Raw genomic sequence first — 22,056 nt, 5'->3', positions numbered from 1 at the left:
TCACAATCAAGATGTCTTATGAATGCATGCGGGAGGGTACGTCCATGATATGTCAGCGTTGTGAGGTCTATATTTACGGTTGCCCCAGCAAAGGGGGATGGCATGGTAGGGGAAAGGATAATTCCATTGTATATCATCAGTTTGCCAAAAGTGTTTTAGGCTTGAAGTGCGTTGTTCATTGCTGTGCAGGGTTTATTTCCGTATAAGTTGAGGGAAGATGGGTAAGTCGTTTTGTGGTCAAGATAATTGCAAGGGTTGCGCTACGTGCGCGGGCATCGGTCTTGCTATTGCTTTCGCCGGCTTCATTGGTTTCTCGGCCCTCCTTGTCTTGGTCCTTTACATCATGGGTAGACTATACAACGTAAGTCTTGGAGAGATATTAAACCAAATACGCGATGGATTCCGTGATTCCAAGCCCAAACACCAATAGTCTCATAGCCTCACGCAGCTCACGTAGTCTTCGTGTAGTCATGTGACATTCCACGTTAATCTAATGACTTCTACTAACTACCACAGCTGCTCTAAACGTTGGTGCACACGGCGCGCTAGGTGACTATTGGCCGTACGAGGATGCTATCCCAGCATCATAGTTTTGCTGGACATCATGGCAATACGGATCACACCCCTATACCCATAATAAACACTGCAGCACAATATATCACAGGGTAATAACATCCCACATATATAGCTTTAATTACAATTTTGTGTTTACTAGAGCGTCACGCTCCTCACCGCCGCAGCTGGGAGTGAGGATGGTAGAAATGACACTTCCCAGTTGTGATGTCTCAGGCAAATCCTCTCTCTTAAATCCCATCCTGACGCGGCTCTTGTGGCACAGGTTGCAAGGGTCGAAGGGGTGAGTCTTGAAGGTGGAGTCCCAGCCGTCGGTCAGGAACGCCTGGAGGGGAGATGGCGTCTTGATGTCACTGCCGTACTCATAATTTCCCCACCCACCACTTAGTTTGTCCCTATTACACTGCGCCTTCAGAAACTCCAACTGGTGGCAGCAGGCGTACGCGTAGTCACGCAGCTGGCAGAGGAGGGCGCAGCAATCAGGCTTTTGGGATTCATTGGAGGACTGAGGCTTCACAGTTCTCGATGGCACATTTGCTTTCCATGTAGGTGAAATGGCGGTGAGCACTGAACCTGCAAACATGGCGGTAAGCTGGAGTATGTCGAAGACATCATTGGGTCTGATGTTGGTGTGGTTGATGGATAGTGCAAGATCCGATGACTCATTATGTAAGCCATTAAATGCCCTATTAATACATAGTTTCAGAGTCTTATGATGCTTTGGGTTCCTAAGCCCCGCCAGCCAAGTAAGCATATCCCGAACTGTGCGCGGCGCCTGCGATGGGGACAGCTCCGTCTCGGGGATGTCAAGATGATCGGTGGGTTTCGAGGTTGTCCAGGATGAAATACACATTCCGACAGTAGATGGACTATATACATACGCAGCGGCAGTGTTGTTCGGTAAGTCTGGTAATGCTTCTGGTGGTGCTAAATTTATTTTGATGGCGGGTGTCACCGATCCTATTGGGTCAACTGGTTCGATTTGGGGGAGAGGTGGATGGTCGTATTCCAAGTCTATGTCATATGATGAGTCCTGAAGTGTAGGTTTGGGAACGTCGATTTGGAGGTCGACGGCTTCGACGGGCTGAGATGGAGGATCTATTTTTCCAATTACCAAACCATCGTCAATAACTTCGAAAGCTGGATTCACTCCAATGTTTACGGTTTTTATTTCATTCTTTGAATGAATACCTTTGCCATCATACTCTTTATCTGTGGGCGCTGTAGGCGCGGTATGATCATTGAGCACTTGAGAACCAGCAGAATCTGCAAGAACATAATCAGGGATATCAGGAATAATAATGTCATTTGGTGGTGGGATGTATCGATGAATTATTTCAACATCTAATGTATCAGGTGGCAATTTCGGTATTAAATCATCAGGTAACATTTTAGACGTGTCGACGTTAGGGTCGGCCACCTTTGAGCCGAAAGGTCCTGTTTCGATGATTGGTGGTGAAATTGTCGGAGGCTTGGGTTCAATAATTTCTCCTTCCGTATAAAATACCTTCTGATTGTATGTGTTCATTTTCTTTCTTCTATCGTATGTTTTATCAATTTCTAATTCAATGTTGGGATGAGGCAATGTAAGACTTTGCTCGTCGTATATCGTTTTCGCGTTAAATGGTTTGCTGATTTTGAACGAAATATTAGGCGGCGGAGGGTTCATGATGGTTCGGTCGTCCACGGCAGAACGATGAGGTACTACGTGGCCAATATCATCGTCATGAAACTCCTGGTGTAACCATGAATCCTTAAGTCGATTTAATACTTTTTCTTGGGTGTCTCTTAGGTTTCTCCTAAATTTTTGTTTTTCTCTTTTCTCAGCCTCCTTTCGGAATTGTTCTGCCAATTTCCATTCATCTCTATGATTTCGCTCCCATTCAATCCCCGGGTTGCGCAACGCTTCATTGGAAACGTCTGCACCATCCATTATTACAGGAGTCATCTGCAAATCCGTGAAATACTGAGCACGTCTATCAGAAGCTTTAGGATCGTAATACGACCGGTATCCTGCGTTCATGCCTTGAGCATCCAATTTTTTTTGTCGCTCTGCCTTTTTTTCGGCCAACTTCTGCATAGCATCTTCTAGGCGTTCCATATTTTTTTGGGCTTCCTTCATCTTCTCCTCATGTCGTATTTTGAGTCTATTTATACCTTCCTGGTATTCATTAGTTTGCTGACCATTATCAGACTTCCCATTCCCTCCAGTTCCACTGCCACCTGGACCAGCACCTGGAGTATTGGACGCCGTACCATTGGCGTCTCCATTTGCCTGAGCCTTTTGGACACCTGGTTGACCAGCGTCAGAAACATCCGCCTGCCCACCCGGGCCCGGACCACTACTGGGACCAGTAGCACCAGGTGACCCGGAGTCTGGACTTTGAACACTTGAACTCTGAGTTCGTACCGCCTGTGAAACCGGTGAAATAGAAGTATTTGCTACACTGTGATCATTTCCTTGATTTTGATTTCCCTCCGCCTTCTTGCCCTGGTTCTGTGCTCCCTCAGATTTATTGTTCTGAGGTGTTGTGTCTACATTAGTAGTGGAGGAAAGCTTTGAGGCCTCGGTTTTGGTTGGAGGCATATCGTCATCCTCAGATTCAGAATTAAGATCGTCGAAGTCAGACTCAGACTCAAGATCGTTTTCATCGTCATCCACATCTAGAAGCGCAGGCTCAAGCTCAGGGTTAGGTTCAGGTTTAGACTTTGGCTGCTTATTCCTATTTCTATCTGGACACTGATTGCCATCCAAAATCGTCTTCAACTGATCTAAATCGCCTGTCATTCTCTTAAGCTCAACCAATGCAGCATTCCAACTTTCAAGCAAATCCTGATACGGCGTGTCACTCATTTCATATTTATTCTTTCCAAAGGTAAATCCGTACCGGAAAAAGTTTTCGGTGAAATAGTCGACAAAGGCTTGGGAAAACTCGGCAGGCAGCTTGTTACCTTTCCGTAAGCGTCTATCATCAAGCTTATATTTCCTGTTGTCAAAAGGTTTGATGTGTGCCAAATTTGTTCTTATTTCGATCAAATGTTTTTTAAGCCAAGTTGCCATCTTCTTAGCAACATTTTCCTTCTTAACCTCGCCGACTGTCCTCCCATAGCCGGTAAACGAAAATCCATTGGTCTTGAAGATTTTTTCAAGTGACGTTTTCAGTTTGGCACAATGTGCTTCTAATGCTTGCCAATCTATGCACATACGATTGGATTGCAAATGGCTTTTAAAATCGTCATCCTTTGTTACGTTTCCAAATATCCTACCGAAATCCTCGACCAGGCGAACCGCGTTGGCGACGTTCGCAGAGTTGGCACCATCATTGCCGAACACCGAAGTGACGAAAACGTCACGAAAAAACTGAGCCTTCTCTTTTTCACAAATCTTCGTCAGGTCATTTGCCATAGCTGAACCCGGGTTATAGCCGCCCCTAAAACCTGCTCTCAACTCAATGGCCTCAAATCCCCCCGGTATGACACCATACTGCGTAGAGCCGTGTTTCGTAATGAGATATTTATCGATTTTGGTGGCGTTAGATTCCAATAGCGCAGGAATTCTAGCGTACATTGCAACTACACCAACCTCTTGCTCTGCCCATTCCCCGCCACCAAGTGCTTTGAAATTAGCGTCAACTTTGTACCGCAGAAAATATATCGCCGATAGCAATTTAGGGATACAGACGATGAGAGACTTGAGGACTGTTGTAGCGCTCACATGACTATTATAAGTGGCGCTTGCTTTTGTGCACAATTTTTTATAAAATTCAGAAGCGTGTCCGACGAATCGCGATAGTGCGTTTTCTATGCCACCCTGTTTTGCTTCCTTATATCTGTCTTTAAGAAGTCTTTCCAGCCGATTGGCAACCTGACCTTGCATTCCCCTGTCATTTTTCAACCACTCCAAGAACTCTAAGCACTCCTTTAGAGTCTTGAACTCAGGAACTCTAACCTTAGCCGCCATCTTTTTCACAGCCAATCACCCTCTAATCCACTCTTACAAACCGCCACTTTCAGTCTCCAGGACCACGTGAACTGGGAAACACTAGAGCGACCACACCTCTAAGGTGACTCCTCTTAATACAGCATGGCAGACAACTAAGTGGACTGGGTGGAAAGGCTATGAAGTAAGACAGTGAAAACAATACGCATCATACTAAGACAATGACACACCTAAACCATATTGCAAAATCCATCAACCATAACAAGAATCCTATAGACATACCACTCACCTGAGGAGGGGAGGCGACAAGCCAAGCCAGCCCTGCTGGAGTGAGAAGGTGGAGCATGATTGGAGATGGGCGTTAACCAGGAGGATTTAGCGATGAAATGTAAAGGTTTTGCAGTTTTTTGTATGAGTGTTCAGAAGATAGCGCAGTCACCATGTCAGCTACTAAGTCAGCACTTTGGTCAGTTGCTAGGTCACCTCGCTGCTCATTTGATTGATCATCAACGCAATCATTACTGTCTATAACATTAGATGTCAGTTGCCAGTTAGGTGATCTGTGGGATGTGGATTACGAAAATTGCGCTAACACATTGCTGAGATCAGCTGTAGAACGCGATGCAGAAGGGTATCTTGCGGACGAGGAAATCGCGGATGTTGCGGCCCACCGGAAAGCGGAAGATGCACAGGTCGAGCAGGATGATGGCGACGATGAGGGCAACGACGACGGCGGCGATGACTTGGGGATCAGGGGAAAAAGGTGTGGAGGCTTCTGTACCAGGGACACCAGTGAGACTTTCTTCAGTGGGAGGATCGGACAACTGCGCTTGACTGGCGGCTTGAAGCTGAGAATCGGAGGAACCAGAGAGAGAGCGTGGAGCGGGGGCTTTGCAGGAGTCAACTTGTTGATTTCTACATTTCTGTTGACAACATGTACATTGACATGTCTTTTCTTTGCCTTTACATTGTTTCTCACATTTCCATGTTTCGCACTTGTAAGACTCCAGGCCATTAGTGCGCTTATAGTGATCAAACCAACATTCATAGCAATTGCTAGTCTTACATTTCTCGCAACACCAGGGACAGCAATTACATACTACTGATTTTTGACATCCAATATTACACTCCGTACAAGCATCACCTGGCCTGTACGTCCTCCCCCCCGACATCTTCCCCTCTCCCTCCCAGTCCCCTCAACCTGCAGACATATCAATCACTCAAGCAACGCACTCACCAACCTCTCATGAACCGCTTACCTCAGTCTCGGATACTGGCCGTCTCCCATCGGCTCCATCACCAAGCCGGTGACCGCCATCCAAAGCACCGTCAATTAAATCACAGTTGTGCAGCTATTATCATTAAAGTATCGCTTAGTTACCGCATGTTGACAGTATCCTGTCGGTGGCATGCGGGTCAAATGTCATCACAATTGCACAGGCACTTACATCCATCACGGACCGTACAACGTTGCCGCCGCCCATAAATGCGATAATATTTGTTTCATCATGAGTCCGTGAAATAGGCATAGTGTTTGGTTAATCTGCTTGTCATTTACGCTGTTACCATCCCTCTCATAACTACGCCGTCTACTGACCACGAAAAATGCCAACGGCATCCACTGCGTAGTGTCGCACATTACCGACATTGCAACTAGTAGCTCCGCAACAACGTAGCATCTAACCGACTACGACCATCGCCAATCGCCTACCTTGATGGCCAACAACACAGCTTCACATTGCACTGGGTGGGCAGGATGACGTAGACACGTCTCACAAGTAACGCGCAACTAAACATGACAAAGTGAGAATATCTCAACGTGTCGACAGAACTATGGGTTAGGTGTTGGGTTGGTACTTTTGAACGCAGTGTTGGTTAGCCATTCTATTGCTTTTTTGCTTGGAACATTGGTTATGGTTGCATCGCCAATCTGAGCAGCCGACACCTTTGCCGTAATAACACTCGGCCCAGGCGCTTCTGCTTTCGCCATCGAGGCATTGCTTATACAGTAATCATATTTGTTGATAAACTCTAAACAATACTTCTACAAGTAAATCGAAGCACGCACCAGCATTCCCTGGATAGTCTAGATCGTCCGGGTTGGTAAACAATTCACAGGCATAACTGCCACCCGCATGGCCATGGCCGAGGATGCGAACCAGTATCTGATACGGGCGGTTAGTTACCGTGTTAAGCGGTTGTCCGACAAATGTATGGTTTATGGTTCCTTTCTTACTTATGGTGGCCCTGGATGGAACGGCAACGGATAAGTTGCCGTCCTTTAGATTGTACCCCGCTGTCAGCGCATCATACCATTGTGGGATATGGCTCTCTATTTTGCTATACATTGGATTCCAATACAGCCCGGCAAGCCAGTGGAGCATTGCGTTGATGGTTGTTGGGGGCTGCGGTTTGGGACGCATAGCGAGATGGCATACGCTGCTGTAGTTGTGAATATGATACAGAAGCGTGCCTGGCTTGTTTTTGTCGGTGTTGTAAAGTTGTTTGTAACCGCCGATAAGTATGGCTTTTAGGTCCGACGTCCCTTTTTTCCGGTGCAGTTCACTCATCTGCCTACTTTCATCAGCCGACACTCTAAAACCGCAATTCTGGAACCACTTACCAAGCAAATTATTCAAAATAATTTTAGTTTGCATCCTGGTATTTACGGAGCAATCTACTTTCAGCTTACCAAGATCACGCTCCAGGAGGTCAATTATAGTTAGCGTTATTTTCGCAAAATTAACGTTGTCATAAGATTCTTTTTCGTTCCAATTGATTGCCTGAGCTCCCTCGTACTTGTTCACATACACCCTCCCCATCTCCGTGACAAACCCCTGCAGCCCCTTTTTGACCGCATCGAGCAGCTCCGGGTGCCGGGGGTTGGCGAAGGCGGAGGGCTGGAGAGAGGCGAGGGAGGAGGAGAGGTGGGAGAGTAAATCAGCGAAAGTTTTATCGTAATTATACTTTTTAGTGCTATTTGAGGCACTTAAATGATTAAGTAATTTGTCGAAGTTGGTTTTGATTTTGCTTAGCTGTTTGGTTGGGTCGTTGACTTCATATTTAATATGCCTGTAGATAAGACCAAAGTAATATCTAAATGATTCCGATAATTTTTTGAATTTTTCGTAAATATTGTCCGATGACATTACAGTGGTTTTTAGATCGTCAAGCTTATTTGTTGAACTTTTAGCTCCAGACGCATCCAACTCTCCTCCCATCCATCTCATGAGACCTTTAACGCCGGTTTTTACATCAGTGTCAATAATACTTTTGATATCGTCAACCCTGTCCCTAACACCTCTATTCAAAATTTCCAACTGCTGTTTGGTAGCATCGCGATGGCGATATAGAGCTTCATGTTTTATTGAGTTTATTTTAGAATCACATCGCGTTTCAAGAAATGCAGCAATGTCGGAGAAGCAATCTGCGAGATGCTTGTCAATTTTTTTCGCGTGAAATTCAGTGCCTGCGGCAATTATTTTTCCAAGGTTCGCAGAGTTGACCCGGCCATTTGTGCCGAGAATACCGTCTATATCTTTCTGAAGTTTAGTCAAGCCGTACTGAATATCATAATTAAGATTTTGAACGCTATCTTCCGTTAGCATGGTCTTAAGATCGGTGAGCAAACCCTTAACGCCTTTCTTCTCTATATCATGCATACTCTGTTCATTTACAACACATTTCTTTATAGTATCGGTGAAAATTTCAAACTTACTATTGAACGCTGCAAGGGCTGACTTGAGAGCAGTGCTGTCTATGGGTTTAGTGCCTTCATTAACAGATAATGCCGCAATCACAATTCTCTTAATATTGCCAATCTTATCTGGCAATGTTCCTTCACTCGCACTGCCGGATAGAATTGTTTTGGCGGTAAATCCATCTTGTTTAATGCAATCGTAATAGCTGCTGAAATTGGCTTTAGTAATGGTGACTTTACCGTCATCCGTATCTTCACCCTTTCCAATCTTTTCTTCCAAAATTCCCGTAACCATACCCTCTATACCGCTTTCAAGCAACGTTTTGACTTTCTTGTCGCCCCCGTCAAATTCCTTCATGAGAGTGGTGCCAATTTTTGGAGAAATCGCAAGCTCATCGTCACCAATGTGCTTAGCGACCTCGGTTTTAATAGCTCCTTCTAACCCGCTAGTAATGGCTTCTGTGAGCTCCTTGAATGTGGGATTAGTAAGGGTGCCACCACCTGAAAATTGCCCGTTCGACGCTTCTTTAATATGCATTAGTAAATTTTCTATAGTACTAGAAAAAAGTTTGGTAGCAGAATTCGTTTTTTCAGTGGCGAGTTTAGTGAGCACATCTGGTAACGTGCCTAGTCCAGTATCTCGGAGCTGATCACCCAGTGCCTGAAGCCCTTTCCTGGGCACCGATCCCCACGGATCTGTTGCATAAGTGGCAGCGGTAATGATAGTTTCCCCCAAACCTTCAAAATAAGTATTCAAATCACCTAAAATATGGCTTTGCAGCGACACCAATCCCTCTTTCACTTTCTTATCCAATTTATCAAGTTGGTCAACCCCCTTCAACTGCCGATTAACATAATCTCTAACTTTCTCCATAATTTTTTCTTTCACTCCATTCAACTCATACCGTAGAGCATTGTTTGTTTTCACGACTTCCGAGAGAGCTCCGGTAACTTCGTCTGCTGCCTTCTTCCTAGTATCCTCTATGGCCTTCAGAAGTATACCGGCTTTCTTGTGCAAGGCATTTGCAGCCGACACGACGTTTTGATGTTCCGTGCTTGAATGTTTATTCTTGTCTATTTTTGTTAATATTTGCTCCGCCTTGTATCTTGCCGCCGTTACAATTAACTGCGCCTTTTCCCCCCATCTACTTAGTTTTTTACGTACCTCCTCCAATGTCGCACTAACGATATTTATAGGCGCCTGAATATCCTCATTAAACGATTTTTGTATACCCAGAATACACTTTCTTTCGAGTTCAAAAGCCTTATGTTCCACGTCTCTATAAAGCTCCTCAAGATGCGTTTCAACATTTCTTCCTAGCATCTCAATTTCCTTCTCATCGCTCTTTGCACCCCTATCCAATTCATGAATGCGTAACGTAATCTCATCGAACTCGTTTCGGATTTTAACCTGCAATGGTTTATCAAGTTTCTCAATAGCCAACGTGGCATTCTGCAACGTTTCGTTCAGCTTACCGATCACAGTGTCCCTCCACACGGGCCAAGCTATATCAAAATTATCTAATTTACTAAGCTCACTAATATTAAAATTTATGTTAGTTCTAAGTGTTTTTAAGTTCGTAATGACATTATTTGTTTTTTCATCTACTTTATTCCCATACCCCTCCAACCACTCCTTCACCGCGGCGACAGACACCGCAAGCCCTTCACGCCCGGAGCCAATTTTTTTATTTACCTCTTCTAGTACCTTTTCAAGCTTATTACTCATCATATTATCGTACGTTTTAACTGCTTCATCATCTTTCACCGCACCAAGCACACCACTCAAAAATCCCATCACTGCATCACACAGCCTATCCAAGTCAGAGTACACAATGCCACTGCCGTCGTAGCCTTTTGTCTCAGGGTTAAAGCCGAGGAAGGTTTCGAGGCCAGAGCAGAGGTTATTAAGTAACTCAGTGCATTTTTGATGACCATTTTCAGTAAATATGCTAAGCTTATTAGTAAGATCTTTGAGTTGAGTCTCACGCTCTTTAATGTCCTGCAAGGCTTTTTTCTGGGCATCGGAACGATAGTATTCATGGTTATTCTGGCAGTGTTGTTTGTTTTTTACAAGTTGTTCTTTATTAAGACCATTTGGATTTTTAGATTTTCCAGCCTTCTCAATCAGCGTATCAATATAGGCACAGTTAGAGGGATGTCCAGTATACTTAACAGGGCATTCAAGTTTATCTTTTTCGGCTTGGAGGGACTTAGTAGCCTTCTCAATAGCCTCCTCAATCAACTTTTTCAAAGCTTTTGCCAACTCATCAAGACCATCACTGTCACCATTCCCATACCTAACCTGGATCAACCAGTCGATGGGCTCATAGAGATTCTCCGAACAGTCCGTTATTTTCTTTGGAGCGACATTTTAGATATGTGAGAACACCTCATTCGCATCTAAAAACAACCGACGAGCAAATCGGGGCTGCAAATCCCCGGCTCCGCTGCGAAAATGTGATACGCAGTGGACGGCTGGCGTGTACTTTTCACAGCGTCCCCAACTACATTAATTATGGCGGTACCATATATAAGCTGTATATCTATTTCAAGGCAAAACAAGCATTGTCTATCTCTGCTTCGAAATCTGCACTGTACAAACAGCTTGAAATTCTAATCCACTCTGGATGCTAACATATGCCTACCTTATACATTACATTATTATACGACACGAAGTAATAGCAAAATGTAATGCAACCCGCGCTGTAAGGTTCAAAGCGAGTCCTCTCACGCTCCGTAGCAATAACAGATGAGACCCACTAGCACCAAATCCGCCCATATAATGGAGACCATATTCATTACACAATAGTGGGACTATCGGCCAGGAATCGTGTGAACCGCTGCATGGTATAAAGCTCTGGTATATGTAGTAGCAACACATAATTCACAGCGCAGCCTTCCTAAGGGATTAAACCTTCAATGCGCGATGTTTTCGAACATGACGCAACGACAGCACACATAAATTGTGATGATAAAAAATGGCGGCAATGGACTCGGATGAATGGTGACCGAATGAGTTGAGAATATGATTGACCAGGTGTTTGCCCATTGAAACAAGGGATTATGTAGGTCAACGTACGAGGCCGAGGAACATAACCGCCCAAGCACAGCGGTCTCTAATAAGAGGAAGAATACACTAACAATGGTGGAAAAGTAGGATCACAGACAAGGACAACCTAATGGAGACGGAGAAGTGCAAGAGGAGGAAGCAGTGACTTGGCTAAGGATAACAGAGGAAGGTTATTTGACTATCAGACAATTTTCAAGTCGCTGCCTTATGTGACGAATAGCATAGATAGCAGAGAACAATACAACTTTGTAAGTAACCGCCCACCCAGACAGGATGGTTTCAATAATGGATGACACTAGTGACGTTCGGCAACAGCACGAGGTGGGACCCGCAGCCTACAATAGGAGATGTTCGCGTGATTGAAATGCAATACAAAAGTGTTATGTCGTACTTAGTCACCCACACTACTGCGGTCGACCTGAAACACAGCCTAATGCATCGTGCGTTGTGTCGGCGTCAGTGGCAGAGACGGATACGCGATTAGTTCGTTCAGTGAGTATTCTCGACCCACTCCCGCACAACTAGCAATAATTGCACGTTGTCATTGTGAAGTGCACGCCAATAACAGCTATATTCGTCCACGCCAGACGTAGCTAATCAATTCACAGCAACTCACCACTAACGGCAAGGCCTTGATGCATCTCACTATATTATTTGCATTACACGCCAGCAAATAATTGCGGCACCCAAGACACAACGAGCACAAAGCAACATTCACCCGACAACTCGCCCCCTAATACTATAACCCAATGAATCCCTAATAAAGAATTTTTAGAATAAGTCCGATTACACCTTGAAACCACAAGACTTCCTGCGACCACGCGCCTTCTCGAACTTGCGGCCCTTAGAGCGCACATACGGCTTGGTGGACGACCCGGGGGTACCAGGGGCCTTGCCGAAGTGCTTCTCGGCCTCACGGGCCTTGGTGGCACCGCGCAAAAGCGTGCACTTAGATCCGGTGGGGGAGCGAGCAACGAGCTCGTCGAAGGTGAGAACCTCACCGCCTGCCTTCAAAAGACGAGCCTGAGCAGTGCGGGTGATACGCAAAGCGCACACGCTCAACTTGGGCACCTCGTTGACCCTCAAGTCATCTGATAAGGAGTCATACGCGATCCAAACGATTAAATATTGAGTCATACGAACAATGCACGCACTATAGAAAGTAACAAGTCATGAAAAACCCGTTGCCTATGTCTCATGCCATAACTCATGGCAACAGCAAGAACATACGAGTACAGAAAAACCCAACAACAAAATGCACAGATGAGCCAACAACAAATGTGCCAATGCAACAATACGCGACAATTGCCATGCGTCGAGGAATCAGTAAGTTCTACCCTCTCCAGCAGAGTCAGAAGACCGTCGCGATTCAGTAGAAACGTACATCATCATGTCCTTTACATGAACCAACAAAAGTTAGCAACAACCACCGTACACACAAAGAGTAGATGGAGTCGGGCAACGCCGAAACCACGCGGAATACGAACCACGCAATGGTGCAGCACAGCGAGAACAAAGCGACACACCGACCAACCAACGTCCCACGTAATATCAAACACGGTATAATAACGTACCTGTAACAGTGCCTACAACAACGGCAGTGGTGTTCTCCCTGCCCTTCATGTGCTTGATCAACTTCGAGAGGGAGATGGGCGCCTTAAAGCGTCGGGGCATCAACAGACGCTTGAGAACAGTGCGGTTGAACGCGCTCGACGTCCTACGAGCGAGAGTTTTGTAGGTTTTTACGAGAAGACGCAGGTAGGGGTCCTTGCTAACCAAGGCCTTGCGTCCGGGCTTCTTAACCCTACCGCCCTTCTTCAAGTCGATACCCTGCAGGATAGTCAGACCGCAACAAACAAACGAAACGCACCATCTTAAATGAATATGGGAATCACCGATTATCAAAGTAAATAATACGACTGTAAGGCCCTTAGCGGTAGAAACGAGCCGGGCGACGCGCTCCCCCCACTAGGGGGCCCGGACAGATTACACAGATGGCGACCCTCGCCGCGCTGAAAACGACCTCGTCTTGACATTACACACATTACTATAAGTCGCTCCAAGTAACCATGTGGAGTTATAACGGTTGGCTGAGTGTTGCGCTTATGTGTGGTATGCCACCCGCCGGAAAGAGCGCGGTGTCGGTTGACCCTAGTGGAGAAAAATAGCTTTAAGCGATATACATCTAACCAGCGTGCAACGTTACCACGACAAATGTACATGGAAGAACATTAGACTTCTCGTTCACGCTGTGAGAATTGGTTGGAATCTATATGCTTTTTGTAACGGATGAATCCGCCGACTACCAAATAACAAGGCCTTGGGAAATAGCAATGCAATGTCACTAACAATGTCTCACTTAGCAATAAAGGGTTGTGATCGCGACATCTGGACGCTGAGTAGTTGGTCGAGTGCCTGCTGGTGGGCCGTAGGTGATGTACGCCAGCGTCGAACACGTCATACGGCAAGATCGTTCACTTAAGAACAGTATGACCACATTTTGGTGAATATACAACGCAGCAGTAGTCCGTCGGCGTTTACGTATTGGCAACAGCTTTCCCGTCTTCCGTGTAGATGTGTGTCGGTAGACTCGCAGACACACATTTAAAAGGCGTGCAGAAACGCCGGTTCCAAGTAAAAGAGTTCTCAGTGAGCGATATCATGAGATGCAACTAGAGTGTTGCACGTTTCGTTTATCTCCATTGGACGATGTGACGATGCTCCACATTGTTCGGCCATCAGTGTTAATACGTAGATGTGACATGAAGCACCTCGTCAAACGTATTTTAGTAACGGTAGTCGAATATTCTATATGCTATGAGTGACAGGATTATATCAGGGTGGGTTACCAATAAGTAATTATGCCTATATAATGTAAGCCGATAACTAAGTCGATGATCTCCTGAATGATTTAGCATTGAGTTAGAAGCGCACATTTCGCTCCTTATTGGGCATTTGTATCCATTATAGTTAAAATAGCGTGGTAGAGAGTCCATTTAGTGCTTCACAGCCTCGGCGCACCGGACGGAGCTCCCAGATGTACGACACGCCTTAAGGAGTCTGGTCACGTTTGGATATTACTCCGGAGTAAAGCACAACTTTCCAAAAAATTACATCGATCATCTCAATTAGACAGCAAACCAGAAGGTAAACGCGTATAGCTCAACGGACGAGAGGCGTCAGCGTGGTAAACACGGAAATACGCTCATGCCAAACGTGACCACATAGCACATTAGACAATATGAAAGAGAATTAACGTCCCTATAGTTTTTGAGCCATTGTGGCTTATACTACAATATCATCGTCCACCGTGTCGAATATAACGCTCGGTGGATCTGAACTCCTCGAATTATTATCAAATCCGCCATCATGTGAACCGGAAGATGCTGGCTTCATAGGCACATCGTCATCTTGGTTCATATTGCGCACCATCTTAAGCCTGTGTAATGGTTAGAATACAACTGTAGCACGACGCATCCCACCTGTAGAACTCTTCACGTTCGAGCTCGTCCAGCTCACGCTTGATGTACTCCACGTGGTTGTCGATGGTGGGTATCACCAGCTGCATCCCATGAGTTGGTGCGTGAGATGTCTTACGTTGTCGAGCGCGTTGACACGCCTGTTTGTCATTTTAATCTCTTGCTGGAGCATCATGAATGACACCTGCACCGTTTTACGTGCTACAGCTACGTCATACCTGGAGGGATGCCAGTGCCGTCAGGGTCTCCAGGAACTCCAGATACGCCGTCTTGGCGGAGTGGATGACGTTTCCACCTGACGTTAGTCCAATGTTTGCGATAACATCGACGGTGGGATCAACTCTGAGCTCGAAGTTTGGCAGGATGACCCCCGCAACGTTTTCAGTGCGGACGCGCAGCGTTACCGCGGAGCGTCCGACGGACTCCACAACCAGGGACTTGAAGTCTCCAGCCGACCAGACCGCGTTAGCCAGCGCGTAAGACGCCTCATTGAACCCCTCAATGACCTTTTCCTTGCCCTGTTGAGGCGTATGGGCGACACTAAGTCTGCAACACACCTCTATGGTTTCCTTAAGCAGCTTCCTGAATTTCGACGTGAGCGCGTCGCTTTTGCGCTTCAGCAGAGAATACCCGAGGAATGCATTAGTTCGCTTTTGCTTCAGGATTTGAAGCGTCCTGCATCACGTTACGGCGGCGGCCACGGAAACGAACATTCGCGACGGCAAAGGCCTACTCGAAGCGGTGCTCATTTTGCGTCTCTAAATAGCATCGTGTATTTGGCATAGAATTAAAAGTGTGCGCTAATTGCTCGGAGCCCCGCGGCTCCCTGTTGGGTGGCTTCTCCGCCGCCGCGTCAGTCGGCGGTGTGTAGGAGCAGCCCTGGGTGTCAGTTGCCATCCTCAGATGCGCATCTGCGGCTGACTTGGCTTTGTAGGCATACCTTTGGTCATAGGCCTGCCCACCCTTGGATGTATAGGTTCGCCTGCGATTCATCCGACCAGGACGCCATCGGAAAACTCGCTGTTCGGCTAGGGGTCCTAATACGTCACGGCCTTGCAATGCCTTGGCGCTTCAATTTCGGCGTGTTAGCTCCCTCCACCTCTTTACAGTCTGCCTACACATTGCCACCGCTATCACAGTGCCTTCTAAGCTCGCCAGCACGAATCACGTTCACTGTTCAGCGCTCTGTACCTTCTTTCCCTTCTTACCCTTGCGGGTGGCAACCTCGGCGGCTTCGGCCTCAGTGGCGGGGGCCTTGGAGGCCTTGTACTCCTCCATCATCTTGAAGTAGGCCTTGAGGGATTCGCGGGAGGCCTTCTCCTTCGCTACCCTGAGGGCAACGCGCCTCTGCTTCCTCTGGATCCTCTGAGGAGTGACGAGCCTCTGGATCTTGGGGGCCCTGGTCTTGTTGCGGCCCTCGATCTTGCGCCTGATGACGTACTTGCGGACATCGTCCTCGGGGCCGAGGTTGAACAGCCTGCGGATCTTGGAAGCCCTCTTGGGACCGAGACGGCGTGGCCTGTCCTCGTCAGTGAGTCCGGCGATTTCCTGGGGGCCCTTTTTCACGACAACGAGGTTGAGGATGGAGAGGTCGGGTGAGGCGATGCAGCCGCGGACGGATTTGCGGCGCATTTCACCGGTCCTGCGCGGACGGTAGCACTTCATACCCTTCTTGAGCAGAAGCCTCACACGGCTGGCGGTGAGAACACCCTGCATCATGGGAAAACCCTGCTTGTCGTTACCACCCGATATTTTGAAGACGTAGCCCTTGAACTCGTCCCCGAGCGAATCGCCGGGCACCTCGGCTCCCATACGCTTCTCGAAAAAGGGGAGCAAGCGCTTTTCATCGTCGACCTCCACGGTCTTTTGCATACCCGTGTACGGGTTCGCGAGGTTGAGCTTCATCTTGATCGCGCGCCAGGAAGCCTGCCAATGAGGATATCACGGGCTGTTATGTTGGCAAAAAACGGTTCTACCGATGTGGGATCTTAGTGATTGAGCCGGGCGGCCGTTAGTCACGCGGTCCCGTGGGAGTGGGGGGCTCTGCGCCTGCCCGGCGCGTTGGAGCTGCCGACGTCGATGCCATGTTTCACCGTGTTTTTGAAAGGAATATGCCATGTTTTAATTTGTATTTTGGTGTTGGAGCGGTGTGTTCCGGTGTGAACGCCCCTTTTCAAGTGTATCGCTCGGTCGGCACAGAATCCAACGTTCCCTGGTCCCGCATCTCCCCTTTTCGCCTAATGGTTACGCACCACTGCCGTGGTTGGACTACTAGTGATAGTGCCGTACTATTCCTGACGTATCGCCATAGAAGTGCGACGTGCGTAGCAGAGTCTGCCTACCATAAGACACTGCTGATTGCCCCTATGCACACTCCTTAGAGATATACATCCGAGAGGTCTATTTCCCGATCTAAGCTTACGCCATGCCGTGTTATGGACGGAATCGACATTTTGACGCGCAGATTCCCATCACCATGCGTATGCGTTGCACCTACATCTTGTCCCCCCGCAACGGTTGATTCTGGGAGGGTGCAGAGCACAATGTCAAAAAGCGTTTACATCGAGAACTGCGTTCTACATGAAACTCGAACTACGTTCACGTTATCGATTGATTAGTATTAACGTTCCAATTCGCTAAATCACGCTACTGCCGCTCAGGCCGAAGCAACGCCACACTTGCAGTTGGCTGCGCACATGTTCTCGGGGGTGCAAGCGCAGTCGCTACCGCAGGTGCAGTTTTCGCAGCACTTGCGGTCAGACTCGGCCTTGCCGCAGCAGCCGCCGGTGGTCAGGCATTTGGCGCCGCAGTCACATTCGGCGTCGCACGGGCAGTCGCCGCAGCTGCAGCTGGTACCGCACTTGCAAATCGAACCGCACTCGCACTTGTCGCACGCGCAGTCACCCTTGCTGCAGCAGCCGCTGGCGTTCATGCACTCGGCGTCGCAGTCACAGTCGACTTCGCAGGGGCACGCCTCGCACTTGCACTTGGCACTGCATTTGCAGACCGAGCCGCACTCGCACTTGTCGCAAGCGCAGTCGCCGATGCTGCAGCAATCGCCCTTCTTGTCGAAGTCGCTGTCGTCGCCCATGTAGTCATCATCGTCGTCGTCGAAGGCGCCGGGGTTCATGCCCGCGAAGTCGCCGAAGTTCCCGAAGTTACCCATGTCGAAGTTGTCCCTGGCAGCGTCGTCGTCCTCGGCGTCAGAGTCGACCCAGCGGTCCCAGTCGATTTTGAGCCAGTGCTTCTTGCCGTCGTTGTTCAGCGTTGGCCACTTCTCCTCATCAGCCTTGGGGAGCTTGAACCTGAGGAAGCGTTCGTCGGCCTTCATGACCTCTGAGGACTTGATGGGCTTGTAGAAGTTGATGACGCATTCGTAGTCCTTGCCGTCCTTCTTCGCCTTGATGGCCAGGGCCTCATCCTTGATGTCGATGTGTGTGTCCTTGTTGTGCTCGACTTCGACGGTCATGTAGACCGCGTCCTTTGTCTGTGCCCAGAATACGTTCGGAGAGAGCCTGAAAAGCAGATGAGCAGATGCGCTTCATCGACTAACGCCATTATGGGTAGGTTAATGCTGAGATGCTGAGGTGGAATGTGTACGAGCGCGGACGCACGGAGGCGATAATATCTTGGGGAAGACGGTACTTCGTGGAGCGATTGGAGTCGTAACGTTGAGTCTCTCGGTTATGATGAAGTGGAGCCCCTCGTCTCGCCTTCCACGTCCGGCCTCGCTTGTATGGGGATAAGGACAGAGCACACGCTGCGAGGACTGCGCGGACAAAGCAATGTGTATCGACGAAGCGGAAATCTTTAAGTCCAGCAATTTCGTTATGTAGCGTACCTGCTAATTAATAGCGAGTGTCAGCGGTACTGGCGCTGCGTTGTTCAGTGTGTGTGCTACTAGACGCATCGTGCCACTTCTAAATTTCGATCACTATGGCTCTCGCCGCTGCCACATGAAAAGGCTCACACGTGTGCGACAGGTTTTTGCGTGTGTGTGTGCTGGCTCAACCCTTGTAGCCGTTCTCGTCTACCGCAGCGTTACCTCGTGATTCTGCTGCGTAATGCCACTGTGCCGTAGTAATCTGCACTGCCGACACATTAAGGCACCAATAATTACCATTCCACCTATAAAAAGCACTCTCGCGGTAATGCCGGACACCAGCTTTAGCAACTGGCTCTTTTACGAGTCGGTATGGGTGTACGCCTTCCACAGTTTGGATTCCATCACCCCCGCCCACTCTCACGCTAATTTTCACCGCAATTCCGCTATAAAGTAATGTGTATTGTTGGCTCCGTATAGTTACCGCTGCTCAAGGGTTCGGTATACGGCAATGCCGTCGTGATGTACCAGCGGCTGCTTCTCGCTCACGGTGCTCCACGAAATGGCTGCCGGCACTTGCATTCGGCTGTGTGGCGCCCGATACGCGCAAGAAGCGTCCTGTCTAGATGCCGGATTGATGCCGTAACTTGTGAAGGTAAGGCACCTGGCTGTCGATGGCTGGGAACAGCCTCCGAGGGCCGCGGAGCCAGTGCCGTGCAAAGTAGGCCGCCCAAGTCTGTGCCTGGTGTTAACAATGGTGCCGACCGCCTCACTCATGAGTGTGCTGATGGCGGGACCAAGCACGTGTACCGCTACGTCATGGAGAACCACAGCCGACTCAGCCTGTATGCCATGTGCGGGCTCGTGGAGCGGCTGTCCCAGGCGACCCTGGATGATTCAAGCGTGACCAACTTGCTGCGGTTGAAGCTGCTCGAGAACCTGGGCGAGGTCACGTCGCCGGTCGTCATGGGCCGCGTGCTCTACCTGCTGAAGAACTGCTCGTCGATGGACCGCGACTTCTTCGTGATGATCACGAACCATATCTATCGCAACAAACTGTACCCAACGGGTGACGTGCCCAGGCTGTGGTGTCGTTACTTCAAGTTCATCGGCGACAATCGGCTGTATCACAAGGCGCTGCTGGACGTGCTGTGCAGTGAGTTCTCCGAGTACGTCCTCAGATACCTCAACCACGAACCACCGTCATACCCCCGGCGTATGCAGGAGTCAGTAGCAATTGCATCATGGGCGCTTGCTATAACGGCGCCCGACATGCCCCTGGAGGACCTGTTTGAGCGGATGCTGCGTTTCTGCAGTTTACCCGGGATAGATCGCAGCGTGGCCATTCGAGTTTTCTGGGGCGCGTCTGTGCGCAACACCTGCCTAGACCGGATTGATGTCGCTATCATCGAGCGGCTGTGGGAGGAGACGTTGTCAGAGCCCAGCGCAGGCCTACGCCGCAAGTCGCACCTGCACCAGATCTACACGATTCTGCGGTGTTTGAAGCTGGGTGGCATCGAAGAGAATGGGCTCACCGACCGTTGTCTTGCGACCTTGCACGAGCTGCGTTACGGTCACAAGGACTCCAAGATTTCTACCAGCCAGAGGTACGTGTCGGATGTGCTAGTTCGGCTAGGCGTTCCCCACAAGGTGGAGCTCCTGACCCCTGACCTGTTGAGCATAGACATCGCAATAGAAGGCGACGGCGAGAGGATCGCGCTTGAAGTGGACGGTCCGCTCCACTTCACGTGTGTCTGCGATGCTGCCGAAGCAAGCTCGCCGATGCGCACGGGCCCCACGCAGATGAAGCAGTCATTCCTGAAACACAACGGGTGGTCAGTGCTCTCCGTCCCACCGGTGAAGCTGGACGATAGCGTCGACCTGAGTGCTGCGATTGCATCAGTGGACGCTTACTACAAGCGTCTGCTCCTTAATTCCGGCAGTCCCTACCTGAGGCGCATTCTTGGGTAGTGTCCGATACAACCACGGCATGGGATCGAATAAATGGCTACGCGGCAAAACGCGAATAAGCGAACGGACACAGAGATGGGTGTATGGGTGAGGTTTCCAGGCGCCACATCATCTGCAGCCAGCAACATCCAGTTTTGTACGGCGATTTTCGACAACCGTCAAGCTTCGCAAAAGCGCAAACCACAAACTCGTGTTAAAATTGACACATGTTAAATTACAGTACAGAGGCATGACTCTAAGAGGAAGTCCCCATTGCTGCGACGTCTGCCATGAGTTGGCAGATAGTCTCCAGCTGCGATCTTTGGGCGATAATCTGGCGCCGCATGTTGTCTATGTTGGAGAGGATGGTCGCGTGCTTCGCCTTGAGGCGCTGCTCCCTGACCTCCAACTGCGACACTTCTGGGATCTTACCCAGCACCTTGTACAGACGGTCGTAGATTTCGCTGACGCCCTTGCTCCTGTGCTGGTCGCGGCACATACCCATGAAATTGTTCTCGATCCTGGGCACCTGTACGATAATTAATGCGCGTATGTGGCGCTGAGCACTCACGTTCTTCTGGATGCACCTGCGCTTGGCCTCGAGATGGCGCGAGTACTGCATCGCCGCCCTCATGCGCCAGTTGGCGCGGTTGATGTGCGACTCCATCTTGACCTTGACCCGGAGCGCCGTGAGCGCTATCCGGTCGACGAGCTCGGCTCGCGAATCCGGATCGCCGGTCGAGAACTCCAGATGGTCGTAGAGCTGCATGAGCGAGTTCGCTAGGGTGTCCAGATCCGGCTTCTCGTCGCACAGCCGCTGCAGCGCCAGGCCTGCGATGAGATCCTCGTTGTCAGGAGTGACCGCGGCAGTGGGTTCCGGCTTCTTCTTGATGGTGGGCTCACCCTTCTCATCACTTCTAGTCGCGCTGTTCGTGCGGTCCGAGCCGCGGTCCCGACCGTCATCCCGCGTCGAGCTACGCCCTTGATTTTGATCCCTGTGGCTGTCCCTATTCACGTACTTCGACGAACTGCTGCCCAATGAGATGTGGACTTCGTCGTTCATCGAGCTTGACGTCCGCGTCCTTCCATCCTGCGATCTGTAGATGTTTGACGATATAGACGACGTTCGGCGCCCAGACTCCATCGCGAATTCGCATTTAGCGGTCCTTCACATTTGCAACGGTGTTTGGGGACTGCTTCTTCGGCTGTTGGCGCTGTGTCTGGGCGGTGTTGTGGGTGTAGGCGCGAGTTTGCGTTGCGATTTTGGTGGACGCTAGATATTCGCGACACAAGTGTATTGTACAAAGCTGTGTGTTACAACATTTATGGCCGCTTGGTGAGAGCAACAAGTTCACAACGCCCGGTTACACCTTAACGAGCGCCCATGCCTTCGTGTCGCCGCTCTCGTGTAAGGACGGCATTTCGTCAACTGAGGTTCATCCCTTTTAGCAGCAGGCCCTTGTGTACGCAAAGTAGTCTGTAAAATCGCCCCGTCGCAGGAATTCATTAATCGATTCG

General features: G+C 49.0%; 10 protein-coding genes across 10 annotated transcripts; 2 read left to right on the top strand and 8 right to left on the bottom strand.

Annotated features, from left to right (window-relative positions):
- Positions 1 to 217: 217 nt before the first annotated feature.
- BBBOND_0310260 (hypothetical protein) lies at positions 218 to 430 on the top strand (the record flags this gene model as incomplete). The annotated part of the gene is made up of 1 exon (XM_012913855.1): positions 218 to 430. The coding sequence occupies one exon, from the start codon at positions 218 to 220 to the stop codon at positions 428 to 430; it is 213 nt and encodes a 70-aa protein (XP_012769309.1).
- Positions 431 to 694: 264 nt separating this feature from the next.
- On the bottom strand, positions 695 to 4,534 carry BBBOND_0310250 (hypothetical protein; the record flags this gene model as incomplete). The annotated part of the gene is made up of 1 exon (XM_012913854.1): positions 695 to 4,534. One exon carries the CDS (start codon positions 4,532 to 4,534, stop codon positions 695 to 697), a length of 3,840 nt encoding a protein of 1,279 aa, XP_012769308.1.
- Positions 4,535 to 5,118: 584 nt separating this feature from the next.
- BBBOND_0310240 (hypothetical protein) lies at positions 5,119 to 5,528 on the bottom strand (the record flags this gene model as incomplete). Its single annotated transcript, XM_012913853.1, is given in 2 exon segments — positions 5,119 to 5,361; positions 5,379 to 5,528. The coding sequence occupies 2 exon segments, from the start codon at positions 5,526 to 5,528 to the stop codon at positions 5,119 to 5,121; spliced, it is 393 nt and encodes a 130-aa protein (XP_012769307.1).
- Positions 5,529 to 6,525: 997 nt separating this feature from the next.
- BBBOND_0310230 (hypothetical protein) lies at positions 6,526 to 11,009 on the bottom strand (the record flags this gene model as incomplete). The annotated part of the gene is made up of 3 exons (XM_012913852.1): positions 6,526 to 10,572; positions 10,632 to 10,751; positions 10,977 to 11,009. 3 exons carry the CDS (start codon positions 11,007 to 11,009, stop codon positions 6,526 to 6,528), a joined length of 4,200 nt encoding a protein of 1,399 aa, XP_012769306.1.
- Positions 11,010 to 12,072: 1,063 nt separating this feature from the next.
- On the bottom strand, positions 12,073 to 13,331 carry BBBOND_0310220 (60S ribosomal protein L18, putative; the record flags this gene model as incomplete). The annotated part of the gene is made up of 4 exons (XM_012913851.1): positions 12,073 to 12,377; positions 12,624 to 12,681; positions 12,844 to 13,116; positions 13,215 to 13,331. 4 exons carry the CDS (start codon positions 13,329 to 13,331, stop codon positions 12,073 to 12,075), a joined length of 753 nt encoding a protein of 250 aa, XP_012769305.1.
- Positions 13,332 to 14,571: 1,240 nt separating this feature from the next.
- Positions 14,572 to 15,548, bottom strand: BBBOND_0310210 (V-type ATPase, D subunit family protein, putative; the record flags this gene model as incomplete). Its single annotated transcript, XM_012913850.1, has 6 exons — positions 14,572 to 14,725; positions 14,769 to 14,848; positions 14,884 to 14,949; positions 14,984 to 15,283; positions 15,323 to 15,440; positions 15,499 to 15,548. 6 exons carry the CDS (start codon positions 15,546 to 15,548, stop codon positions 14,572 to 14,574), a joined length of 768 nt encoding a protein of 255 aa, XP_012769304.1.
- A 387-nt stretch (positions 15,549 to 15,935) lies between these two features.
- On the bottom strand, positions 15,936 to 16,670 carry BBBOND_0310200 (40S ribosomal protein S6, putative; the record flags this gene model as incomplete). Its single annotated transcript, XM_012913849.1, has 1 exon — positions 15,936 to 16,670. One exon carries the CDS (start codon positions 16,668 to 16,670, stop codon positions 15,936 to 15,938), a length of 735 nt encoding a protein of 244 aa, XP_012769303.1.
- Positions 16,671 to 17,421: 751 nt separating this feature from the next.
- On the bottom strand, positions 17,422 to 18,323 carry BBBOND_0310190 (hypothetical protein, conserved; the record flags this gene model as incomplete). Its single annotated transcript, XM_012913848.1, has 2 exons — positions 17,422 to 18,280; positions 18,319 to 18,323. 2 exons carry the CDS (start codon positions 18,321 to 18,323, stop codon positions 17,422 to 17,424), a joined length of 864 nt encoding a protein of 287 aa, XP_012769302.1.
- A 1,084-nt stretch (positions 18,324 to 19,407) lies between these two features.
- On the top strand, positions 19,408 to 20,559 carry BBBOND_0310180 (hypothetical protein, conserved; the record flags this gene model as incomplete). The annotated part of the gene is made up of 1 exon (XM_012913847.1): positions 19,408 to 20,559. One exon carries the CDS (start codon positions 19,408 to 19,410, stop codon positions 20,557 to 20,559), a length of 1,152 nt encoding a protein of 383 aa, XP_012769301.1.
- A 235-nt stretch (positions 20,560 to 20,794) lies between these two features.
- Positions 20,795 to 21,682, bottom strand: BBBOND_0310170 (hypothetical protein; the record flags this gene model as incomplete). Its single annotated transcript, XM_012913846.1, has 1 exon — positions 20,795 to 21,682. One exon carries the CDS (start codon positions 21,680 to 21,682, stop codon positions 20,795 to 20,797), a length of 888 nt encoding a protein of 295 aa, XP_012769300.1.
- Between the last annotated feature and the right edge of the window lie 374 nt (positions 21,683 to 22,056).

This window comes from Babesia bigemina, assembly GCF_000981445.1.
Source record: "Babesia bigemina genome assembly Bbig001, chromosome : III".
In the NCBI taxonomy this organism is placed as follows: Eukaryota; Apicomplexa; class Aconoidasida; order Piroplasmida; family Babesiidae; genus Babesia; species Babesia bigemina.
This window is presented reverse-complemented; position numbering and strand designations above follow the sequence as displayed.